The sequence below is a fragment of the Thamnophis sirtalis genome, unplaced genomic scaffold (genome assembly GCF_051295495.1).
Source record: "Thamnophis sirtalis isolate CommonGarterSnake01/CBP01778 unplaced genomic scaffold, rThaSir2_p1.2 scaffold_1, whole genome shotgun sequence".
In the NCBI taxonomy this organism is placed as follows: Eukaryota; Metazoa; Chordata; class Lepidosauria; order Squamata; family Natricidae; genus Thamnophis; species Thamnophis sirtalis.
In genome coordinates, this window is record NW_028261381.1 from 27,786,416 (window position 1) to 27,800,559 (window position 14,144).

At 39.6% G+C, this 14,144-nt stretch overlaps 1 protein-coding gene across 7 annotated transcripts in view; it reads left to right on the forward strand.

Moving 5' to 3' along the window:
• Positions 1-6,294, forward strand: part of COBLL1 (cordon-bleu WH2 repeat protein like 1) — a 113,061-nt gene extending 106,767 nt beyond the window's left edge. For all 7 annotated transcript variants that reach the window (XM_087709641.1, XM_087709628.1, XM_087709632.1 and 4 more), the window contains one exon: positions 2,155-6,294. In XM_087709641.1, coding sequence (XP_087565767.1) covers positions 2,155-2,244 — 90 coding nt within the window. In that variant the 3' untranslated portion in view covers positions 2,245-6,294. The remainder of the gene's footprint in view (positions 1-2,154) is intronic.
• The last annotated feature ends 7,850 nt before the right edge of the window (positions 6,295-14,144 follow it).

Genomic DNA, 14,144 nt, shown 5'->3' on the forward strand with positions numbered 1-14,144 from the left:
TTCATTTTTAGAAGTTGTTTCAGATTTTCCTCAGTTGTTCTTCATTGAAGAACCCCCTCCTCCCCAAAATAAAAAGTGTAGCCTGTTGATTAGACTTTTGCACTAACGATATGGGATGAGAAAGCTGTGGTATCAAATTTATTTTTGTGCCTCTTGTGAAGATGATGTCAGGCTGTGGCTGCAAAATGTCACTTTAGCTTTTTAAAACAAGGCCTGTTGCATGTGAGAGAATTAAACCCTTCATGTCAGAAGGCTGGCAGGCTCCTTGATTCCTTTGTGTATGGAGAGCAAGGAGAAACAGGATGTTGAGCCAATAGTTTACTCTAGTAAATCAGGTAAAAGGTCTGTCAGGTGCTCTAGTTAACTGCCAAGTATTTAAGAAATGAGGCAAAAAACTGTTTCTCCTGTCAGTCAAACATTTTCCTCCTTTTAATAACTTGTTTGGGTGCAGAGCCAAACTCTGTGACCTTTTGTGCTGCAGTTTTATTTCTATTGAATTAAGCCCTCATTAATTGCTAATCAAATGGGTCAAAAGAGGGCAAGGCTTGTAGCTATTTATCTCTCCAGAATGTTTCCATCATATGATTAGTCTCTTCCCATTAAGATAATGCTTTATTTTAAAATCATCTTTTTAAAAAGCAAAATGTATACCTCATTCATGTATCTGTTGGCTTCACTCACTGATTGCAGCTTTGCAGGATCCATTAATCCACCCCCACCCCCCAAAAAAAGCTGCATGTCTGTCATTTTCAACTGAATCAGAATAAGATTTTGGAGAATGATAGAAGCAAAATAGTTGCACAATGGACAGAATCCACTAATTTGTAGCCTGAGATGAGCCATAGAGTACTAATAGTGGCTAAAGTGCTGGGCTAGAAAACACGAACAAATTTCAATAGATTTCTAAATGGCAGGAAGATACATTCCAAATCATTTAAATGTACGTGTGTGTTCATAAAGATCTCTTTTCCAACTTATAATCTGTAAATTAATGTAATATTGATGAGCCATGGTGGCGCAGTGGTTAGAGTGGAGTACTGCAGGCTACTTCTGCTGACTGCTGGTTGCCTGCAATTTGGCAGTTCAAATCTTACCAGGCTCAAGCCTTCCATCCTTCCGAGGTGAGTAAAATGAGGACCCAGATTGTTGTGGGAAATATGCTGACTCTGTAAAACCACTTAGGGAGGACTGTAAAGCGGTATATAAGTCTAAATGCTTTTGCTATTGCTAATGTTAATAAGATGAGCCACTTGATGGGCTCTGTGGTCCCCAGACCAGTTGATCACGTCCTTCTAACTCCAGTAGCCTTATTTTCTCAGCAATATTCTTTCATCCAAACTGACCAACAAGCCAGAGAAATATAATTACAATAGTGAGGTGTATGACATATAAATAAATACATTAAAAAAATGTAATTTCAAGTCAGGTAAACCCAATCCTTCTCTTTCCTTTGTACTCTTGTAATATTTAATTTGTGTTTTTCCCCTGCCATACAAATTTAGATAATTCTTCTGCCATTGTTTAACTAATACATCAGTTGTCAAGACAAATATTGTGTAAAATAAAAATAACATTCCAGATAAAACATTCATCTTAATCACAGAAATTCTCCTCAATAATGATGATTGTATTTTGTTCCATCTTTAACATATCTTTTTAATTTCTCTCTGTTTTAACATGACTATTTTGAAACAGCATGCAGTTCATAATTGTCATGGCAATACCCAAATATTTTACTATCTTCTCAACCTTAAAACCTGTTTTATTCCTCAATTCTATTTGATTTTGTACTTTCATATCTTAACATCTTTTGTCTCCTATTTTTTAATCTTGGAGATATGCTTCTTCCATCTCATTTTGTCCTACCAAATTGCAGTGTTTGGTAAAACAGAATGTCTGTCCAGAGACACCCACTGAATGACTGATTAATATTTGAACCCAAATCTTCTCAGCTTCGCTGACCACATCACATTACTCCCTTTATCAAACCTGTATACACTTCTTTATTGAATGGGGTCCCTAGTAGATATCTCATCCTGATAATTAGATGTTGCTCAGGGATAGCTTTTAAGACAGATGCATGTTAAACTAGCCAATGGATGATATCCAGGCCTAGGTTTTTTTCTATGATTCTGACAATATTTTCTTTTTCAGGTTGCACCTCCATCAAACACTATTGCCATCAATGGAAGATCCAGTCTCAGTTCTCCAGTGTCCATCGAAACAAGATACAGTAGTCATTAAGACTTTGTACCAAATATTTTGCACTTTAATCACAATTGCATAGATCTACTGCATAAAACCTACTTCACAGTTACCTGCATAATTATTGAAGACTATGTATAAATTGCAGGATTGTGTGGGTATATATTGTCGAGAGTGAAGCACAGAAATTTAATGGATGCCTCAAAAGAATTCTTAAAATATAATAATTTATGGCTTTTTGCCTTTTCTCTTTAAAACTGAAAATGCTGCTTCAGAACTTATTCCATGGCGCAGAACAGTTGTAGATTTTTGCTGCTGTAATAATCAGATATGTTAATTTCTACTTCATCCATAATAAATGGTGTGTAGCAATGTGCTGTATAATGCTAAGATTCATCTTAATGTTTGTAACTGCTTAATAATTATGTTTCAGAAACATTTGAATTTAAATGTAGTTATTCTCACCTGTTGCCTTGAATGTTAAATTTGAAATTAATTACTGCACTTAGCTAAATATTATCTAGAAACTCTGATGGGCAGGTTTTCTAGTAAAAAAAAAAGCAATGTAGATGATATACACCTAAAGTTATATACTTCTAAATCAGTTTAAGTGCTTATTGTTCTCCCTTAAATTAGTAGAACCTAAAGGTGCTTAATTTCGGCTCGATTATGCCTATTTAGATTGATTGTTACCATGTTTGTGTCTAGTATCAAAGTGAAAAATAATAAAACAGAAATCCCCTGGCACCTACTTTATAACACTATATGTGGATTTCTTTATTTAAAACATGTTTAGTCTCAATGCTAGAGTGCTTATGCCAGTGATGTTTTGCAACAATACCATCAGTGAGATCAGATAACTTTTTTTTCCAAAAGCAGCTGTAAATCCATATTCCAAACTTTGCAAAATAGAAACGAATGCTTTTGGAGTGCATTCCTGTTGCTCCTGATGGGCGTGTCCCTAAAACCTTAGCTAATACGGCCAATGAGGGTAGATAGTAACAGTTGGGCAGTGTGGGAACATCTGGAAAGTCACAGGTATCCCATCATGTCCTAAGGTGGTACCAAAGAGTGGGAACATTCATATCTGAACTGCATAGCTCAAAAATAGGTGTATACTTCAGTGTTCCTATCTCCAGAGTCCTGCATGGATTTGACTCGCCCGTACTAGGATTCAGTAATTTCTACCCACATCTTTTTCTAAATGTGTAGCTAAGCAGATGTTGGGAAAGGATCTTTGGCAAAGACAGATTCATAGGACATATATTTGGAAATATACTTGGAATTTATATAAGCTGACATGAAGCATTCACAATCCAGCTCTGGGCTGGACTGAAGATTTTGGATACTTGTCTGGCATTGTATGTAAATTTTCAAGTCATTAAACTGTGGATCAGGTATAGCTTGAGGGAGATCTCAAGCAAAAGTCACAGTGGCCTGGAGCAGCCATAATGGATTTGAAAATAGATAAGCTGTAGTTGAATGCAGATTTTTGTGCAGTTTTTCTTCAATATTCATAAAAGCAAGCTATTTTTATGTCTGTTAATTTTCAAACTCTTTTTTTGACATTCAGGAAATTCAGCTTACAGTTATGGGGGAAATGAGCTTCACTTTCTCTTGAGGGAAGAGGTATTGATGACAATTTCTTCAGTACAAATTTATTTTAGAAACATTGTCAGTGAGCTACTTCTCTGAGTGTGTATTTCTAACATTGTAGAATTTAAGAATCATCCATGGAAAAGATATATCTTGAGCAGAAAACCAAATCCTCAGTAATAAGATGTTTTGCTTTGTCACAGTCTGTCCATCTTTTCCTTCCTGTCTTGACTCACTAATGTTGCAATTTTATGTTGAAAATCTGTTTGTGATCCTAGTTCTGATCAAGCAATAAATTGTAGATATGCATTGCAAATAACGGAATATTTTTAGTTTACTTTTAAATAGCTCATGGTGTTTTCAGATAAAAACAATTGTATTTAGTTTCATTCTTGAATCATTATGTTGAATTATAATTGTGAAAACTATCAACTTTTGATCATTTAAAAAAAAGCTTTGATCAGATTAGTTTTTAACGAAGACTTCCAAACATTTTCCAAATGTTCTATGCACTGAGTTGCATTGTATTGCTCTGCATGGTGCAGTGAATTGCTGTCAAGAAAATTACATAACACAAAATTGGAAAAGTGCCATAATTTACCTCATCACTGATATAGCTGCTTTTTTGCTAACCTGACTATACATCATTCTTTCTGCCTACATACAGCTAGATTTGTAAACAGCAATCATGCCACCATACCAGGAAATATATATATATATAACCAGTGCTCTTGATATATACATCTAAAATGAGTCTCAGAATTAAGTGAAGAATGCTGGAAGATATATACTAATACTTTTATAAACTATAACTACAAAACTCCCTATCCAATGATGCAATGGTATCACATCAGGTTTTTTCACCATCTTCTGTCATGCTGTCTGAGCAACTACAGAAGGAAAGCAATTTGGAATTACTTTTATCAAATCTGCTGAAAATACAGATCTAAAAGAACAGGAGAACCAATCCAATTCTATAGTTAAAGCATGTAAATACATCACCAAATGGATGCAGATTCTATCTATCCATTTCCACTACTGTATATAATGCATACTAACCCCTGCCTTCATCCTGCTTTATCTACTTGTTTTTCCACAAACAGAAGAAATAACAAAGGTATCCAATTAGAAAGCTTTAGAATATGAACATAGAGTTTAAATAAATATTTAAATTGGGTGGCATGAAAACACAGCCAAACAGTTCAGAATAAGAAACATATAAAACAATGAAAATCAATTGCCTACAGAATTTTAAAATGTCACAGTATTCTAAGGGCTTTCATTGTCATGGAAATGCCAAGCAATTTGGTGGTAGGACCACCTCTTTGGAAAGCAAAGTTTAAAATTAGATGGAAGTTATTAGAAAACACAGGCTTTGAAATTTCATAATTGTAGAAGTTAGAGATAATGAAAAATAATCAATAGATCCTATTTGTCTTGCTCCCCAGAGAGAACTGGCAAAGGACACTGGCAAAGCCCTGACTATAAATATCTGGTAAAACCTGATTTTAAACAAAACATCAGATGATTTTCTTACATAGAAAGCTTGAAAGAAATGTTATTCATTTTTGCAATTACATGGACTGGAATCTGGAATTTGTTTTGTTAGTTTCTGCAGTTCCAAACAAGATTCAATGGTTTTACAAATGGATTTTCTTCAGCTTGGGCATTTCTTGACTTTATCTGACTCCTCCCAATTCAGATCCTGATTTGCTCAAAGCCAGAGTGTGATGTCCCAAGGAACACAGAGAGAAGCTATCCAGAGAAGGGGACAAATTATATCTCATCTTACTCAGAAATCTCAAAGGGTTGGGGGAGACAACACTCAAGCAGCGTCTACTAGCAGAACAGATTGACCCACCATCTGCCATCACCCTCTTGATCCCTGGTCAAGAGATTGGTGACACTCTGCATTGGAGTTTAGATGTGCCTAGAAAGACAGGGTGGTGGAGGGAAGACACAGCATCCAAGAAGGCCACTTACTAGCTTAGTGAAAAGTGGTAGTCACAGTTTTATACTATTTAAATATACTAACTGCAATTCAGTGGAAAAGAGTATATGCTGAAGAAACTGCAACTGGATAGGCATTTGTTACCAAATGTATTGTCTTCCTAGATCAGTGGTTCTCAACCTGTGGGTCGGGACCCCTTTGCGGGTCGAACAACCCTTTCACAGGGGTCGCCTAAGACCATCAGAAAACATATATTTTAGATGGTCTTAGGAACCGAGATACCAATTTTATGGTTGGGGGTCACCACAACATGAACTGTATTAAAGGGTCACCACATTGGGAAGGTTGAGAACCACTGTCCTAGATCATCTTAGAAAATCAAAATACTGTTTTAATTAAGAATGAAAGAAAATATAAAATATGACACCCAGAATTGTTTCCAACCCTTTATCAGCAGTGGTTCTACAAGGTGCTTGATCTTTCTTTGTAGAAAGTGATGTAATGTGTACATTTATTTATTAAATTCACATTTGTGACCTCCAGGGACTTTGTAATTCTGTTTTCACCTCCTCTGATCCATCTGCACATCCTTGAAGCCCAAGGAGTGGTCTGCTGACTTCTCCATTATATGTCCAGCTCTGGGTCACCAGGAGAAAGGAGGCTTATAATGGAGTACTCAACACCATTTTCATCTGCCTGTCCCATAGGAAAGTGCTGGAGAACATTTCTCTGGGTTTTTTTTTCCTTCATAGCTCGCAGCTTGATCCAACCTATTTCCAAAACCTTTTCCCAGCTTCTCGCCCCACACCATTCCATTCCATTTGGACAGAGCCCCAAGTTCCTTTCCATAATTTCGCTCCATCAGCCTATTGCTGTGATGGCAAACCTATGACAGGCATGCCATAGGTGGAACGCAGAGCCCTCTCTGCAGGTACGCAAGCCATCACCCCAGCTCAGCTCTGCCACGCATGCACACTGGTCAGCTGGTTTTGGGGTCTCTGCCGTGCATGCATGGGGGCGGGGCACATGTGGGAGATGCGTGTGCATGTGTGGGGAAACAGTGCACGGGAGTCATGCACGCATGCATGGGTGGGGCATGCGGGGCTGATCACGCTGCATTGCATTATGGGTGTTCACCCATGTGCTTTTGGCACTATGTGCCGAAAACTCTACAAGTGAATCAAGATTCTCCATTTATTATACAATATATCTAGTACCCTCTGTAAAAATTCTCCTAAGGTGATGGATGGGGGAGAAAAACCCTGCTGTTCAAAGAACCTGAGAAATAATGCTGGTCAGAGTAGACAAAAGTGTTGTAATTGTCCAATTGGATGAAAGGCATGTTCTATATGAACCACCCATTGCTATGGCACTTTGTTGCTTTGGAATGAGCTTTCTTTTATTGAAAATGCCAGGAGGAAGGCAGGGGGTGGGAGGTAACTAGGAGCTTTTTACTCAAGTTGTTGTAACTCAATGAATTTAAAAAGCCAACCTCTAATTACAATTTGTAATTTAGAGCCTGTCCCCCAGCCTCTTCAATCAGAAATCAGTTGCATGAGTTTGGGCAGGATGTACCGTAAGTGTAAGTGGTAGTGCTCACTCTGGCAAACACGGGACTGGCTGCAGACAGAAAAGATGTTAAATTTCAACCTTCGGTGAAGAAATACCACTTTGCCAAATGGTTCCGAAGTTCTCACGGCTATAATTTTATTGCCACCGACAGAGATACTGGATTGCTTGACCTCCTTGTGGCAGGATTCCCGTGGGGTTTCATTTCATTTCTGAATGGAGAAATAATAGACATCTCCAGTTGCCTACCTTGGTGGGAAAAGAAGGGAGGGCTTGAGTTGTTTTGCAGTGAATTTACACACACTAATAAAAACAAATTGAAAACTGCGCTCTAAAGAAGAAAGATAATTGATTTCAAAAAGTGGTGGTGCTGTAATGGAAAACCTGTTGTAACTTGTTTTGAGCTACAGGCTGTTTGGCAAGAACAATTGGCTATCTTAGATCTGACCATGAAATTTGATGTTTTTCCCTTGCAGAGACTGTGAAGTTTTCTGGAACCATAAATCCGAAAGCAATGAAACCATAACTAATCTGCTAGTCCAAATATGGCTAATTTATATTAGTCTATGAATAATGCACTAGTTGAATGAATTTCCTTCAGCACAAAGCATAAATCAATTGTTTTGTTCTAAGTTATTAGTTGATTAACTTACTCAATGATACCATTTTAAAAAAAAAACTGTTCTTTCAAAGCTGACCTATATTCATTTAATAGTATTCAACATAAATGCTCGAAGCAGAATACTTATATATTTTAAAATTTAAAAAACTGGTGAAATGTTTTGGTAATTAATTACATGAGATGCTTTAGTTGTTAGGAATGGGACCATTTGCCATAGCCAATTTGCTGCAGCCAACTCGCCGTGGGACAACTCACTGTGGAACTAATTAACAATTCTATTTAATTATTCAAAATAAATATTTTAATTTTTGCCATTCACATTTCGTTCTATCCTTTTGCATCCTTTAATGGCTCCATTCCACCATTTCTTTAATATTGATGTAACTTTTGTCCCACCGCCGTGGCGAGTTGGCTGTGGTGAGTTGATCATGGCAAATTGGCTACAGGAAATTGTCATAGACCCAGGTTGTTTCTAGTAGTAATAGTTGTATTTACATTTTACAATAGGGATGACCCTAACTGACAGCTCTTACAGTAGGTAGAGAGAAGCAGCCATATTGGATGAGGCTTTGGAGCAGAGATCTGTGGAGGAGGACTAGCCTGCATTTTTTGAGTACAGTGAAACAAGTTGGCTCCTCATCAATATATCTGTATATATAAAAGGCAAATACCACTCACTCATCATGAAATCTCCAGAACCGTAAAGCCTACAAACTTGAAATTTGGCATGTATGTTCCTCTTAGCTTCTAGGTGCTCGCTAAGAAAAGATTTTTCAAAATGACCATCAGATCTTTAGTATTTCTTATACAGTAATTAACACACTCTGATGCTAAGGAGTTCTACTCTCCCTCTGTACCTGAAAAGAACTTTGTCCCAACTGCCAGGTGCCTTATAGTAACACATTCTGATGCTAAGGAGTTAGACATTCTACTCCCCCTCCCCACCTAAAAAGAACTCTGTTGCAACTGCCAGTTACCTCACATACCGTTACCTCAGTTCAAACTGGCAGATATTCCACTCCTTTACTCAGGAGCGGTCTGGGGCTCCTTACAGTACTAAACATCAGTACCTCACCAAATTGTCTATGGCTTCCACCTATAGAACTGCTTCTGGACTCAAGGCGGTGGGAGCGATATTCCCTTATGTGTTTCAATCACCAGCCACCACTGAGCCAACGGATTGAACGGGAGTGAATTGGATTTCTCCTGCATTGCCCCGATCACATAGTTTTGTCATGAAGCATGGGTATACAACTAGTGTGTGAGGGGGTACATACATATAGGAACCAGTGGAGTCTTGAGTGTGGACCCCAAGTGGGAGAACACCATCTTGCCCTTGGCTTGAGAATGCAAGTTCTCTGGAACTGGCTCTCAAAACCCTGAGACAGCTGTGTGGGGACCACATTTCAGACAAATATTACAGTTTTCTTAAGGTGTGTGGAACAAAGCAAATTGGGAAGAGCACAAATTTCTCCTGGTTGTCAGCACAAAGAGTACAAAATAGGACAAGGGTTTGCTTTTTTCATTTTTGACACATTTCTGAAAGAAATGAGAACTGCTCAATTCACTATACCTAAATTTGGATTGTCTGTTCATAGTTGTATCTCACACTACATTAAATGATTTTTACAATGAGGCCACATTCAAGGATGTGAATCACACAAGAGTGCGAAGTTCCCCCAAATAGTTTACCATCTCTGATCACAGAACACCTTATCAAATTGCATTTATTCATTAACAAAATGTTGATTATGAGCAAGTGACAAAAAATAGCATTTGTAGACATATAAACTTACATCCGGCTATTCCCTCTTAAGGTAAGCAACATTATGAAGAGCACAGAAAAGGTGCAAGAAATAGTAAGCTGCAGAAATGAAAGACATGATCAGGAAATATAGCTGGAAATCAATTAACAGCAATATCATTCATTGCACTTTTACTTTTCTATCCATACAAAGTATGAAACATCCTTGCTTCTACCATAAGTCACTAACTACATTTTCTTTTGTTCCTTAAACTTTTCAGTTTGCTCTTTTTTAAGATTTTGGCAATTACCCAAGAGTTTCTCAACTTTTCACTTCCTCTCCCTTGGTTGATATTTCATTTATTTGTTTTGCAATTGGTTCATTTTCTCCATATGACCAAATCATCCCAAGCTATATCTAGTCACTCACTTTCTTATTCGGTCCACATTCATTCAACCCACATTCATTATTAACCCTTAAAACAGAAGATGCTACTACACATGCTACTTTAAGCAAACCATTTCCACTTAATTTTACATATTGACAGAGCCAATTCTCACTTCCATATAACAAGAGCCAAGAATGGGCTCTTATACATGAACAACTTTTTTCTCTATAAATTCTCATTCCTTGCAACAAAACCACAAATTATCCCTTACTTTACTATCCATGTTTGCAGAAAATCTAACATATTTTGCAAATAATTAACTTACCACTAACATTATCACAAACATGCCTCATACCTTTATCTACTCAAAGAGGTATTGCATATTATTTTACTTCGTGATCAATGTTGAAGCATTTAATGTATTTGGGGAGTGCTTCAGTTCCATTAATCTTGCTTTTAGTGCCTTATCCTTCACCTCTTAGTCATGCTAAAATTCTGTAATTCAAGGGTACTCATTCTAGATTGTGCTTCCTCTAACCAGTGTTCCTTAAAGTGTGGTCTTAGGACCCCCAAAACATCTCAGGGGGCCACAAAATTAAAACTATTTTCCAGATATTAAAAATGTATTTAAAATTTAAAAACAATGCCAGTCTTCTCATTATGTTAATTTGTTAAAATATAGTTTTTTTCATGAGTTTGTTAATATTATTTGAATATGATTCAATATTCCATAAAAGCATCAATTTAAAATTTAAATATGTTAAATACTGATAAAACATAACTCATACAAATAACAATTCTTTTGGAGTTCTACATATAGTAATTTTTTAAAGTGGTAAGGGGGTCCTGAGAACAAAATGTTTTTCAACCTTAGTAACTTTTAGATGTGTGGACTTCAATTCCCAGAATTCCCCTGTCAGCACAGCTGGCTAGAAATTCTGGGAGTTGAAATCCACATATCTTAAAGTTGGTATAGTTGACAAACACTGAGTTATGGTATCAGATTGGCTCCAGAAAGACCCAATTTCAAAACCACACTCAGCCTTTCTATTGTATTTTTCTGTGCCAGAGAAGGGGCACATAATGCAATAAAAATATCCAAGCCTTTCTTCTTGTACCTTAAAGTTATTGCTTCTTTAAAACCCACATCAATTATTTGCTACTCGGTGAGGGATGGAGCAAGGGATTGCAAGACTGGCTGGGAAACTGTTACTGAAATGAAGATCATTTGAGGACAGCAATAGCTCAGCAATATAGCATCGCTCAGTAGCACTGAAGTAAGTGCACCTTTCCCAAATTTCATTCCCATGGGAATCATGGGCCTCGGTTTTGGCCTATTTGAGGTATCTTGTGCCCAATGATGGACCATTTCACCCAGTCAAAGATCATGATAACAATCTTATATAGACAGATATAGAATTGTAAGGGGATCTCCAAAGCAGATGTACATTCTGCAAGAACAAGAACAAAATGCTTTAAATATTGGTGTTCATCAGTTCTGCTAGACCAACAGACACAGAGGAAAAAGAAACGTTTCAAGTTAATCTCATTAGGCGTGAGCACACATCTGTCTTTGCAAGACACTACCTTTCACTACTATACTGAGTCAGTTAATCAATCTAAGAGGGTGCATGATTTTCTTGATCGGTACCTGCTTGTCTCACAGCTGTCCCAGGAGGGCATTGACAGAAACAGGATTGTGTTTGCTCCATGCAAGGTTGTTTTATTGTTGAACCCTTTCACAGGTAAAACTACTCATTACAAAAACAATCTTTCTTCTAGCTCTGCCCTGCTCTTATGCCTATGGCATGTGCACTCCCCGATCCTCGTGCTTTTTGTATGACTGAAATAGTGTGATTTCTACCACTAATCAGTACAAGTCATAATAAATAAAGTTCTATTATCGAGATTGCTTATTCACAGTCTTCAGCCTTGCATACAAATACTTGTATTCCTTTCCCTTTCCAACTTTTCATTGGGAAACCCAATCAGCTGCAACTGATTTCAGAACCTCTGCCAAATTGGTAACTTTTTAAAAGCTGCTGAGTTCACTTCAGCCTGTCTATACACTTTTATTCCAGACCTGCCTTTCCCCTCAACCCAGTGGGTTGCCATCGATCAGCTTCTCTACCTGCAGGTTTCTTTTGTGGCTGCATCTGCCGGATGAGTCACTCTGCCCAACTCTGGCTTTTCGATTCTTGGCTTTACTGTTGCAACTTCTCCTCCCCTCTCTATTTTTTTTCATCCGGCCGCTCATAGCTGCCTCTTCTTTTCTTCCTTCTAGCCTTTTTTCTCCAGTTGCTCCAATTTTTTCCCCCATGGATGCAATCCTTTCTTACTTCTGCCCAAAACCCAAAGAGGACTCTTCAAACCACAGTGGATGACTCTGCTTAGTGCTTAACTGTTTAAAAAAGCCTCTAAAAAAGTGCCCTCTGCAGGAGGAGGTGAGAGAACCACATGCCTCATTTAGTCTATCTTTATGATCACTTGAGCAGAGTTAAGCAAGGGTTAAAAGCCGAAAAATTCCTTGTGTAGATGAGGCACGTGGTTCTCTCGCCTCCTCCTGTAGAGGGCACTTTTTTAAGAGACTTTTTTTAAACAGTTAAGCAGAGTCATCCATTGGAGGTTCTGGCAGCAGCTAACCCAGCCTGACCTCAGCAGCTCTTGCCTTTTTCTTTTTACATTTTTTACATTTTCATCATGACAGACAAGAGCAGCGTTGAAATCCTCTGTGATTGTGAAACAGCTAGAAAAGATATGTGGGTTGGAGGGAGGGGGAGGAGTTCAAAATTAATGTAATTTGTAAGTAATTTTTTATTGTAAGTAATGTTTGTGTGTGTGTTGTGTGTGTGTTTATGCGTGTGTTTGTTTCTTCACTTCACTCAAACAAACTCTCTCAATTTGAGAGACAGTTTGTTTGAGAAGAGAGGGAAGGGGGTAGGAGTCGGAGAGGCAGGGAGGGCAGCTTGTTTGAGAAGAGAGGGGCAGACTTGTTTCAGAAGAGAGGGGCAGCCTGCCAGCAGAGGAGGGTTTTTTACCCACCTCTGCTGGTGGGCTGGTACTTTCTTTCTTTTGCCCACTGTGCCCCCCTTTGCATTCTCCTCTCCCCCCACCGGGAGCCCCATCCTGCTCCCTTCCCACTTTCCTCCTCCTCCTCCTCTTCTCCCCTTTCTTCGCTGGCTGCAACTGAGCGAGGAAGCACCATCAGGCCAGGCCCCTCGCACCCGTGACCAGCATGCTGGAGCTCGCCGTGCTGGGGGAGGAATGAGACCCCATTGTCCCGCGGAGCCCGCCACCGCTTGAGCGGGGAGGACGAGGAGGAGGAGGAGAAGGAGAAAAGTGGTGAGGCCTTGTGCTGGTGGGCCAGTTGGGCAGGGGGTGGGTGGGCTGGCTGGCTTGGGAGGGGATTCATGGCCACTCAGGTGGCCTCCGCCGCCACCGCCAGCAGCTTGGGTGTCCCAGCTCTGTTCGAGCTGAACAAAGAGGAGGATTGTTTGTTGGAGGAGGTGGAGGGTGAGGCGGCGGAGTGCGGCGGCAGAGAGAAGCAGTCGGAAAGTGAAGGTATGAATGCCGGGGCTTCAGGGCTTCGGCGGAGCTTTCATAAAGCCCGCCGAAGCCCTGCCACTGTGTCCACCATAGAGCGGGATGTGTCCCACCTGTATGGTGGACACAGCGGCGGGGCTTCGGCAGGGCTTTCTGAAAGCCGCGCCGAAGCTCTGGCGCGGCTTTCGGAAAGCCCTGCCGAAGCCCCGCCACTGTGTCTGCCATGCAGGCGGGACGCGTCCCGCTCTATGGTGGACACAGCAGCGGGGCTTCGGCGGGCTTTCTGAAAGCCCCGCCGAAGCCCCGAAGCCCCAGCATTCGTACCTTCACTTTCCGACTGCTCCTCTCTGCCGCCGCGCTTTAAAGCCCCTTGCTGAAGCCTCGCCGCTGTGGCAGATACAGCACCGAACGCCCCGCCAAACCCCCACCACTGGCAGACATAGAGCGGCAGACATATGGCGGCTTTTTCCTGCTTGCCTCACCAGCCATAAACCTCACCGCACATGTGTGTATATATATATATGT